The sequence below is a fragment of the Lonchura striata genome, chromosome 5, assembly GCF_046129695.1.
Source record: "Lonchura striata isolate bLonStr1 chromosome 5, bLonStr1.mat, whole genome shotgun sequence".
In the NCBI taxonomy this organism is placed as follows: Eukaryota; Metazoa; Chordata; class Aves; order Passeriformes; family Estrildidae; genus Lonchura; species Lonchura striata.
In genome coordinates, this window is record NC_134607.1 from 21,687,683 (window position 1) to 21,700,371 (window position 12,689).

A 12,689-nucleotide genomic window follows, 5' to 3' on the forward strand; every position below is an offset into this window, starting at 1 on the left:
ATCAAAGCTCACCAACAAACAATGCCATGTGTCTAGAGGCCAGTTAGATCTTGGGGAAAGGGATAAGACCCCTTAACGTATGCTCTCCCATGAAGTGCTAAGTTGAGGTAAGGTGACACTAGGCTTAAGTCACCCCCTCAATATCACACTAACACACCAAAAACTGAGCAGCTTAGACAAAAACTTAGAACTTTCAGATCATCTTTCCTTTTCCTAGGCGTGTGCAGTTAAGTTTCACAGCACAAAATCAACTCAGCTACCAAAATGAAACCAGCCCAGGATGTAACTAAAATCTGGTTATAAACTGCAGCAGTTTCATTTTCTCCTGTGTAGCTGCTGTCCCAGTTCCCACCAGTAGGCAGTTTGGATTGCAACATTTAGCACTTTCAACGTGTGTGAATTACCAGTTGCCTTTAGCATAGCATAAACAAAACAGATGATGATGTAGAGAGGAAAAAGCATTCACTAAATCTTGTTTTGGATGACCTACATAAAGTCCTTCTGGCCTCTCCAATGATCAGTAATAAAAGCCAGACTAATCCCACCTCAATTAAACTTTTATTCCTCCCACACCATAAAATTTTGTACATTTGCTATGGGTCAAACTGAGCCTTCTGTGAAACAAAGCTGTGCTAAGGACAAAGAGGATAGTGCCTGAGCAAACCTACCTTGCAAGAGGAATTTTGCTGCAGCATGTGAAAACCACTTAATACTCCTGCTAAATGGAAGTGATGGCTTATCCTGACTGCAAATATTCAACACAACTGAGAATGCAATTTTTAGGCATATGGCATATCTCAGACAGTTCTGTATATATAAAGTACAGCTCCCCTTGATCTTAGCTGCCGATGTCAGATTTGGTAGTACTCTGCATCTTCTTTCCCCAGACCCCTGGAAAACCTTTTTGGCCGAGCTGTTCCCAGACTTCCTTACAGCGCACTGTCTTGACAGGTAGGTCACCTTGCTTTTATTGTCCCAGATGAGTCTTTGACCCATTCTTTCTGTGTGGGAAGTTTTATGGGTCTAAGTCAGTCCCAGTTCAGTGTCTTGTCCCATGCTCCCCATTCAAGCAGTCTGCCAACTCCTTTTACCTACAGGCACCCAGCTGTCCTTTCCTCTTCCTTGGACAAACACTCTTTTTCCTTTCTGTCTTTGACCTGGATTTCATCTCTCTTGTATGTGAATCTGGATGTTTTTATCCTCCCTACTGTCTGGTCATCATGGAAGGCAATGGATGTCCCTCAGAGCAGAGACCAAATAGAATTTCTCGCTCTCAGCTCTACTGTCCAGTCCAAACATAGCATGGAGGATTCAGAGAAAACAGTCACGGAAAACACCACTCCTTCCTGCAGCATGCCCAACCCTGCGTGTCACTGAGATATATAAAACCTCGTCAGATGTATCCATGTACACTCCTAATAAATAGAGTCTCCAGAGACCTGAGCCTCCTGAAAATCAAAGCAAGCGCTACTGGCAATGTGTAAGCCATCATTTTTCTATATTATAATTTGCCTAATTTATCATCAGGTTTGCAAAAGACATGTTCCTGGCCCAAAAGTCAGCTCCTTCTCCCAGGTATGGAGTATTTTCATGAAGAGGTCATCAGAACTTTTGGTGTGGGCAAACCTCAAAGTTTTCCCCTGTTTTTCATGTTAAAAAAATGTGAGGAAAAAAAAAAAAGGCTTAACAGTGTGAAAAAAAATAAAAAAATCCAGTCCATGTGCTCCTCCACTTAATAATCTTATAAACAGTTGAAAGCAGCATAATGGCAACTTTCAGGCAAGTAACAGGATGGTCTGCCAGCTCAGCATTTAATAACAATAACAGTTACAATAATAGAAACAACACAGCTGGGGGAGTCAGGATTTCACCTCAAAACTGCCATATACCATCTGCTATTACTAGAGAAAGACTATGACATCACAAAATAGTAACTTTATATTGCAGTTCTACAAATGAGGCTGTACTCTTGAAATTCAGCAGGAGCAAAGGGTACTCAAAGCATCAGTCTAATTGTGAGTTCAGGGCTGTGATACTAACTTGGAAACTTAATTTACATGCTATTTTTAGCCACTTGGTACCTTGCTAGAATCGCCTTCTTTTCTGGTGGATACTGTAAGCTGGCAGGCACAACCTTTTGCTCATATGAAAAATCTTTGGTTTTGCACAAAAGAAGTAACTAAGTAAATACATGCTTAGTATGTAAGTACACATCTAAGCAAGTGGGTTAAGGGGTTTTTTTACACTGTTTCTTTGTATCGCTGATTTGAAAATTTGAGGAAAAACCTTCTGGCATTTTTTTTCTCCTGTGTCTCATGAAGTTTTCTCTAATGGGATTCTACTGCCCTTTCCTTAAACTGAGCAGAATCAGTGATACCCTTCCCACTGATCTTGCCCTGGGGCTTTGGATCAGGACACAGGTTTCACTAACAGGGATGTTTCTCTAGAACCTTCAGATTTAATGCTTTGGCAGAAGTACCTGGTGAGAAGCTGTCTGCAGGAAAGAAGTTTTATAAGAATGCTGAAATGCTGAGTGTGTGCCTTGGTCTAAAATCAGGCTTACAGTAACTATTTCATAGAGTAACTATAGAGATTGGCTGGAAGATCCTGTTGAAATATTCTGGGCTTTACAGTAGGTCCTTCAGAATAAAATGCTAGATATAAGCATTAAAAGCCAATAGAAAATGTTTAAATTTGAGATTATTACAAGCTTTGTCTTTTTGGATTTCTCAAAAATCTTCCACATTGCATCAAAATAAGAAAGAGGGTGTGGGAACAGGGAAATAGCATGGAATAAGTAAGATAGAGTGACTAAGGACATGCTCTAAGTCCCACTCAAGTCAATGACTGTATTTACCGGAGGATTTGGTTCATATTCTGGATTTTCCACCCAGAATCTGCAGAGAAGACAAAGGGATGACTTAAATACCAACTTGCAGAGAAGAGTCTGCTTTGCGTGACCTCACTCCAGCACATATTGAACAAGGGGGACTTAGGGTACTCTTAGCACATGGCAGGCTCCTGCTCCCAGCCTGCTCCTGACACACAGAGGGTCTTTTAGCTTGAATATTTTCAGGAAAGGATGAAGCATTCATGTACACATAGACATAAATATATGCATTTTTACATAAACAGAGGAATTATCCCAGTCGGTGGGTTTTTTTTTTTTTTGCCTCCAGTATTTCAGTTTCTGAGTCCTACTTGTTCTATCCATTCCTATTTGCAGTGCTTTGGAACCTAGTAATAGACTTGTCTGGTGAAACTGAAGATTGGTATCTGATTAGATCATGACTATGCAGTACATTATCTGAAGATGGCCTTCAGACCTCTTAAAATTCACTCTGTGGTATTATACTTTCATAGCAAACATTACAAAAAGAAAAGTACTGGTACTTCCACATGCATATAGACATAATATATTTTTAAGCATTCATGCATTCACATGCATGCACAGAGGAAGGGTGAGAGAGATTGAAGCGAGATCCAATTACCTTTTAAACTAATGCCCCTTTATATCTCTCTGGTGCTGTTAAGAGCCCTTAAAAAGGGAAGATACGTAATTTACATTCATTTTAAGGCCATCTCTGTACTGATGAGAAGTGTAAAGGGGCCTCAGAGAAACAGAATCAGCCCAAGAGTACCCACAGCCACACTTCCTTTTCCTGTTCTACAGATATTTGCATTACAAATGGAATCCCTTAATTACAGGTTGAATTGTAAATAAAACATAACTACAAATATTAAGCTGTAGAAAAACAGTGGCTGGTATATTAGAACAAGACCTTAAGGGTATTTTTTGATACAGCCAGACTGTGAGTGAGACTCAAACCAAGCCACTGCTTCTTCCACAGCAGGGCTCAGTGTTCAAGTATTTTTAGTGAATTTAGTGCTCAAGTAATTCTCTCCAATTATAAACAGCAGAGCTGTTTTGACATTTTTTCCACTGCCCCACAGTGCAGAGAAGCACAGGCAGCTGAGGGAGCACCTTTTACCCATATACACATCCTAACGTAAGAAAGCCCCGTTGTGTTCAGCAGTGCCAGTCTCAATTCAGGAAAAAAGGGGAAAATAATAGGAAAATGAAAGATAATTTAATCAGCCGTTCCTACTTCATACATACCTCACTTAATAGAAATTATGGCCTTTTATGTAACATACGTATTTATGAATCCTAAGGAAGCCTATGAATGCATCTTGTCAGACTGAAGGCTCACCTGGGCCACCACCCTCTCTCCAGCTGTCAGCTGGCTGCCTAGGGAGTGGAAAAGCCAGGTGAGCATACAGTGAGGATTTCTGAAAACTCTAACCAAGGACTTCCAGCACCAAAGCTTAAAAGCTCCTGATTGATTTGCTTTCCAAGAAGAGTAACTTTTGAGGATATATAGACTTTTAGAAACATTTCCTCCTGCTCAAAGCTTCATCACATTGTGAGTGAAATGTCTTTGTTTTGAACCTGCTACTTGCTATTTCCACTTCATGCCCCCTAATTCTTGTACAGGAAGGAGTAACAGTGGTTTCCTCCTCACCTCACAAGATGCTCTGCTTCTGAAGATAATCCTGCAATAGATCACAGGAATGTGCTGTATTTAACAGGACACCTGCGACACTGCATATGCTACACCATATAGAGCAACAGTTGTTTTCAAGACAATCCTGTTCTTAGGTTCTCATAACTTCAAAGCTGAAACTTGTTTGCTATTTTCTACAATAAAAGGACATAATCAAGTTTAGAAGGGAGTTTATATAAAGGACAACTAATACAAATGTCTTCTCCTAAGTGACTACAACAAAGTTTTCTGAAGTTGGATTTTTTTCTACATCTTATTGTTTTGACAGAAGACTATATAGAAGGCTATTAACTTTTTGGTGCCTCTTGGCAAATTAGGAATCACAAATTTTTGTATGTCTAGCTCTATCTTTTCCAGTATCTTATACATACATATATATATAATTTATAGATGGAGGAATGAGTTACATTTCTTTTTCAGACACAAGCCATACCATACACCATACTGCAATCTACTTGTCTTGACTAAGAAACAGGCTTGAACAGTTAGTCATTTCCAGTGTCTGTCAACCAGATATAAGTTCAGTAAAATGTGCTGTTTTAGACTTTAGGGACTGCCATTTACAACAAGAATTTGCATTTGCTCTGCACTGCTCCCAAGGAACTTGTCTGAACAAATCTGTTTATTAAGGATTTATAGAGCTCTGGAAAATACAGCAAGAAGTCTGTGACTGCATTCATGCTCTTTGAACTCACACAACATATTGTGAATTCTGTATAATTTTAACCTGCATTCTCAAAGTGTTACAAAGTTTTGTATTACTGTCTTTCTTTTAATGTCTCAGTCATCATTTCTCTTCCTATTCCACCCTCTACTCTGTCTCTTGTATCTTGATTTCTCCAAGAGCGAGGCTCTTAGTGGTCTTTTATCACATTGAGCTCACTTGATTGTCTAAAAGCCTCTTGCAGAGGATTTTCTTCCTCCATGTACTTTTGTTCTGGTAGTGCACTTGGCTTCCCTCTCTCTTGCTCTCCCTCACCTCCTCATCTCTCCCAGTTAAGCCCCACTCCTTTCAGAAAGCAATGAGATGGTAAAATAAAGTGTCTGGGAAGCTGTGCCTTAGGTGAAAATATAGCTATCCAATCTCTTAGTTCTTTATCTAAAAATACGGGAATGGCATCTCCTGTGGTCATTTTATTCACAGGCTAAATGGAAACACTACCAGCCTCAATAATGATACTGATTATCAATTACCTCTTAATTGCTAATGTGTACATGATACTGGCTCTGCTCAATTCATTTTTAGGTAGACAATGTTGCATATTTTAGAAATATTTTTTTTCCTGAATAAAGTGTTACAGATTCCTTTTTATTTCCTTTCAAACTATATAGGCAAAATTGGTACTTGGTCTACAAATCTCCAGAAAGCACATTATACACAAGCAGTTCATATACATCTGGGAATAAACATTTAAGTTAACAGTTTTTTACTTTGGGATTATATGTACTAATGCACAGGCATACACATACATGTACATGTGTAGGCAAATATCCTTGATTTCAATAATTTTCAAAATATTTGCTTAGTCTGAAAGGTTCTGATTGCAAATTTTATGCAGATACACATAAATACTGCTTTGATTGGTTAAGGGATATACAGAAAAAAACCTGCAGTCTCACAGTCTATGTGGATCTTGAAGCATTTGCTCATTCTGTAGTCTGCAGCACAGCAAAAATTCACAGACCTAAATCCAGCAGTCTTGGTATTTTCCTTTCTTCTTCATTATTTGTGCATTAGTACCTACTAGATAAAACTGACATCACTGTATATTGAACAAATACACAGCAAGATACAAGACCTCCTGGAAAGTTATAGGTCTGCCACACTGAATCCAAAACACAGCCCTGGCTACTAAGGAAAAAAAATTAACTCTATCCCAGCTGAAACCACGACAAGATATAAGGGTGAGATTTACAAAACTGCCTAATGGAATAAGAGCCCAAATCCTCCTTTTCACAGTGATGTTATCTCTGTTGGGGATTTTAAAAGGGCAAAGTAGACAAAAAAAAGCAGCAAAACCCAGGGTAAAGATCGGATTAATACAATGATTTTACAGGTGAGGAACTGAGGCACAGAGAGATTAAATTATTTGCACAGTGTCTCTCTGGGAATCTGAGCATTGCCTTTAATTCTCCTGAGTTCCACTGCCCTGCACTACCCCCACAACCAACTCCAAGTCTTCAGAAATCCTGTGCCTTGTCTGAACCACCCTTTGTATCATCAAACCTTAGAACATGCCACTTACATTCTCACTGTTAACATCTGCTTCACTGGGGCAGCCAAAGAGTTCCCGTCTCAGCAAATTCCCATCATATTCCAGGAATGTCAGGTAGAGGTTGCGGAAAAACTCCACATGCTTGTTTTTCACTCGCAGCTTCTTCGGTGAGTTCCAGTGAATCACCTCAGAGGGAAAAAAAGACATCCTGCTGTTAGAATACAGATTGCTTTATCTGCTCTTTCTAAGTGTGTTCAGTGTGTTGCTCTCTTAAAAACAGAAGAAAAAAATCTCCGCAAACTACCCAGACTTCCTTCTGTCTTTTTATAGGGAAGGCTTTGCCGCATCTCCCACAAGTAACTGTACACTTTGGAGGTGATGTGCTTGGAAACTCTTCCATGGTATCACCTGCACATTCTCAACAAGTTCTATGTTGAGAAGCAGCACCTCAGAAAGAAGTGCTTTCACAACTCTAATCATGGAGCTGATAGTTTATGGAGTCTGCTGAAGAAGATGGAAGGACAAGGGACACAGCAATGTAGGTATTAAACATTAATCTCAGATTTCCACATGACTGTTTCTGCTAATGAAATTGATTCCCTGTTTCAGGCCAGGCAGCCTCTTTCCTGGTGAGGTATTGAGAAGAAGCAGCTTGAAATTAATTCCCATACCTATTTAAATAGCTCAAAAAGGACTGAATTTAATCTGACTTCCTTTTTGCCATTGCTTCATTTAAACAAGACTGATCTCTGTTGCATTAACACAACACAGCGATGCAGTACAACTTCTCACCCTCTGAGTTCCAATTTCTAGCAGATATTTATCCTCTTCTAATGGGAGATGACTGTCACAGTGGCCTAGACTTAAAGTGTAATGCTGGCATAAAGGGCCTGATCCTCATTAGCATTGATGCAACTCTGCACTGCTGCCAGTGTGAATGGGAAAGGGGTCCTAAGGAAAAGCCAAGAGGGAGTCGATAGTGGCTTCCAGGAATGATTTCATTTTATAGAGGCTGTATTTTAGACATGAGGAAAAAAATCACCGAATGCTTTGTATTCAGTTTTATTCCTGTGTTTTCCAAAGAGGTTAAAAACAAGAGTCTCCCTTGGGAATGTTTCCAAGCTCAAAGTTCTGGAAGTTCTCTGAATCCATTAAGTTAATTGCATGAAGACACTGTGTCACACACAGAGCACAGAGCTGCAGTGCCATGGTCAGCTTTGCTCTGAACATCACAGCTCAGGCAGGGAACACACCGAGCTGAGGCACAGCACACACGGCAGGAGCAGCCCAGAGATGAACACAACTCCCTTGGTGTCAGCAACACAGCTCCACAGGAACAGGGAGTTCTCTGAAACCATGGTATTTGCTACCCAGGGAGTGGACTGGATGAGGAAAGAGCAGGAGACAGCCTGAATACTGCCTGGACTAGAGCAAACAACAGGTCGCTCCACTAAGTATTTATACTGCCATAAAAGCCATGGCACTCTATTCTACCTACCCAAATCCCACAAAATATCTCCTGGTAAGAAAAGCTTTATCCATTCCTGGGATTTCACTGCTAAGCCTATTAGAATGTCAGAAAACCATACAAGTACTTGAAGAAAAGCACCTGTAGTGAAAGAAGATAATTTCAGATACTGGCAAATTGCTTTTCCCAGTTATAGGAGCACCTTAAATAAAGATTATGATGCATCCACACAGTTCATAAATTTGGGAAATTATTTGGACCAAATTACTTGGTGTACATATTTGTTCCAGGTAATGCTACATTCTTTGCTGGTTTTAAATTTGTCTAGATGTTTAGAAGTGCAGCATAACTGTGCAGTAACATGTTGCTGCATCATGTGGTGAAAATACAGACCACCACAAAGATAAAAAGAGCTTTGGATAAGCAAGGGCATAAACATAAGATAACAGATTTTCTCCACCAAAATATGGATCTTCAAAATCTCCTTTATTTGAAAAGAACTTGACATATTTCCTCTATTGTATTTAACTGCAGCAAAAGGCATTAATGCTTGAAAAAATCTCAGCAACTGAATCTTACCCCAGGGAAATGGGCGCATGTTACAGAAGCACAGGGCTGAAGGAACCTAAAGGTCTATTTAACAGTTTTACAGGGTACCAGCATGCATTTTTACAAGCAGGCATAGAATGGAAACTGTCTGCTGCTAACTTGTTTAAGAGTGGATCAAAGAAAACTAAGAAGCTAGCAAATGGGAAAAAACATTTGTTAAGAAAAACCTTTTGTGTGCTTTCCATACTGCTCCTATACTTTGTGTGTCTCCTTTTATATGCTCACAAGCATCCTCATCTTCACAAGCATCCTAATGCTGCTGAGCACTCTGAGTACCCAGAGACCTGGGGACCACGAACACAGGCGTGGCTAATGATGATAACCTCAGAATCTCTCACAGGACAGTTTCTTGGTACTGCAGGGAATTCCCATCAACACACACAGTGTCACATCACAGCCAGGCCTTTGCTGATGTCTCCACCCAGCTGTGTGGGAGATGATTTCAAACCCAGACAACTGCAGTTGTCAGTGGAGAGGCTCTTTGCTGCTGTGCTTCAGGATCTGCTGTGTGTGTACTGGCAAGTGTCAAGGGCTTACCTGGTGGCTCAGATCTGATCAGATTTGAAACATGTCAGGGTGCTGCATGTACAGTGATGTCAGGAGCCTGGAATGAACTGCACACAACTGAATGGAGCTGATGACTATCCAAACAAGCTCACTTTTTAATCAAGAAGGACAGCACATGCCAATGTGTGCTAAAATGATGCGCTAAAGAACATCAAGGGACTAACTATGCAGCCATCTGGATGACTTGAGGCAGAAAAACCACAAAACAGGTCTAGCAAAAAAGCAGGCTGCTTTTCAAATGTAATACATTTAGATAAATACTATGTGATATACAAAAGCATAAAAAAGAACAGCAAGTTACAAAAAGCAACAAAACTCTTCACCCTTACATACAACACTACATCCAAAGACCATATTCCTTTTTTTGTCAACCCACAAAGTCACATTCAGTTCTGGCTGTCTGATATGGTCTATTGCACCATCAGCTACAACAGAATTTGTGCAGGCCAAGACACTCTTGTACAGACTGTCATGAGCATCAGTGAGGTACACAATAAAGACTGCACAGGTAAACCTATGGTCACTGCATTAGAGACTTTGTTGTGCACAACAGTAAATTGATTGGAGAAATAAAAAAGAACAATTGACAAGAGACTACAGGAAATCAGAAGGGAAAAAAATCACTTTGTTTGAATACTGTTATCTCCACATTAAAGAGAGAAAATGAATCTGGAAACTGAAAACCTCATTACTCTTACATCCCTGTTCCAAGGCTGAATAGCACCATAATACTGTGTTTATTTCTTCTAGTTTCTAAGTTATTCCAGAGCTCTGCTGTCTTACAGGGGAAACCACAGCTAGAAATATAAAATTCAGTGCCATTATATGGTTAGACACCTCTGGAACAATGCTAGCCTTCAGGCTGACCCTACAGATCCTTCTCACTCTTGATCACAGCCTCCTGAGGACTATGAGGAAATACACTTCTTCTAATCTTCATTTAGCAATTTAAGTACTGAAAGATCAGAACTTAAAATTCCACATCTATTTAACACTTGGTTAGATGTCATTAAGCAATTTGGCACTATCCACATTTCTGTTAATACCATCCTAGTTAATCAGCAACCATTACCACTCCTTGATTACACACAGCCAGCCTCCTGGAACACTTCCATACGTCTGTAGCCTAAAACAGGCTAACTGCATCCATATTTCCCATTTATTCCCCAGGTTCTGACCAAAGGCACTCAATGGATGACACAGCGGGAGCCTCAGGGACTGGCAGGGGGATCTGAGATGGAGGGAAGAGAGGATATTAAATGCTGGGGGAGTCTAGGAAGGCTTTAAAAACAGTTATCTGGATGGAAATATACCAAAACCAAAAATCCTAACAAACACCCTTACATTACCATCTGCATTTCATCTGTGGGAAGATTAAATATTTCAAACATGATGTTCAAACCACCAAACAACAAGTGTGAATACATTATTTCTATAGGTACCTTTAACCATTTTTTCCCCTGAAGCATTTTCTCTCTCAAAAAGAAGTATTTAGCCAAATGTTTCCTTAACCACAATCTCTTCCATTTTTTCACCCAAAGACACATCTTGAAAATTTCTTGCTCTGCTTTAGCCCTTCCAGAATCAGAGATCACAGGATATTGTGTATAATTATACACCTGCTTTCCAGGCTGAAGGGCAAAAAATAAGAATAAATTAAGCTTAAATTCAAGCTTAAAGAAATTTAGTTTTGCAAGGCGCTATACAGATATCCTTAATTAAGCCCGTGAGCACTTCACAATTTAGGTAAACAAGTGGTATTTTGCAAACAGGAAGCTCTTCTGCTAAAAAACTTCTGCTTAGGCAACCAGACCCTTTCCCACTGAAATCAGTAGGAGTTAAACATTTGGCAAATCTGCACAGTAAAGCCACCTATATATGTCACTTTAATGCCATTTCAATAGGCTTTTTTAGAAGCTTAAATATGCCCCAAACCACACTGCAAATATGTACCACATGTGTAACTTATGCTATGATTAGAGATGTCTGGAAACTTTATTTTTAAACTGTGTTTTATCAGAAATGAATGGTTTAGTAAAAGAACCAATTTCCTCAGAGAGGTTTGTATACTTCATAAAAATGTAATTACAGAGACTTAAATGTGATATTTTAAATCATATAAGTTGAAGAGACTCGGGTTGGACTAGCCAGCAACCCTAATTTGGATGTGGGACTCAAATCCCTGACCTGCCTAGTTTGGTGCCCATGGTCCCAGGGATTACTTTACTCCCCTGCTTACTGCCACTGCTGTATGGCACTAAGCTGACAGACTGTCCCTGCCTTGTGCTTTTCAAAGGTCTTTATTTGTCCTCCAAAGGATTCTTCAATTTTTTGTCCTTCAACTCCTGTGCCAGTGTTTAATGAGAGGCCTCCTACCTGCAAAAACACCCCCACAAACCCATGGTGCTTCCTGTTTGGCAGGACACAAACACCTGGCTGGCTCCAATGCTCACTCAAAGGAGGGGTATTTTTTAACTCTCTCGAGCCCTCACTCCTCTCAGTGCAGCTGTTCCTTCATTGGCATTAAAAGACGCAACGCTGCAGAATGCCAGAAGTGCTGCAGATCAGAGCAGAAGTGCCTGGACAGCATGGGGCAGCTCAGGGACTAGAACACAAAGCGGGGAAATGTCTGAGGCAGAGCGGAAATGATGGATGGCAGTTATGGAAAAGAAGCTTTTTAAACTTCTGTAAGCAATATCACAAAGTCCTCCCAGTATGGAGGACATTCCCAGGGAGGACACGGTCACAGAACACAAGTCCCCAGTGAGGAATTTAGGAGGTTCATTATTTATCTATCTGCTGATTTAGTATCAGCTGTATTCAAGACCAGTTTGAAAAGCCGTCAATAGGCTGTAAAGCATTTTTCCATGTTGGAGTGTGTGTAAATTCTAATAATTTGATACATTCCCATTGAAGAGTCCAGCATCTGATTTCTGTGATTATGAATTACCAGATTGTCTGCATGTAAATAGCATCTATATCCTTGACAACCAGACTTTATGACTGACTCATTCAATGAGGTCATGATTCATTGTCAGAGATATCCAAATTCATTACCTTCTTTCACAGTGCTTTTCCTGCCATTAGGTTTGTGCCAAATCATAGTAACTGAGATTTCCTTACAGACAGGAACAAAGTACTGACCAAGAAACAAGTAAAGCAGGGACTAACTAACTAATCCAGCAAAAGCAATACATAAATGAACCTCGGATTCAGACCAATCCCCCACAAAAAGAAAAAAAAAATCAGTAAAATGGACAG

The 12,689-nt window shown here is 40.0% G+C and overlaps 1 protein-coding gene across 3 annotated transcripts in view; it reads right to left on the minus strand.

Annotated features, from left to right (window-relative positions):
• The window catches only part of LARGE1 (LARGE xylosyl- and glucuronyltransferase 1), a 276,630-nt gene that overhangs the window by 35,434 nt on the left and 228,507 nt on the right, over positions 1–12,689 (minus strand). For all 3 annotated transcript variants that reach the window (XR_013340002.1, XM_077783379.1, XM_021553947.3), the window contains one exon: positions 6,815–6,970. Coding sequence is in view for 2 of the 3 variants with exons in the window: in XM_077783379.1 (XP_077639505.1) it covers positions 6,815–6,970 (156 nt within the window). In the remaining variant the exon portion in view is untranslated. The remainder of the gene's footprint in view (positions 1–6,814; positions 6,971–12,689) is intronic.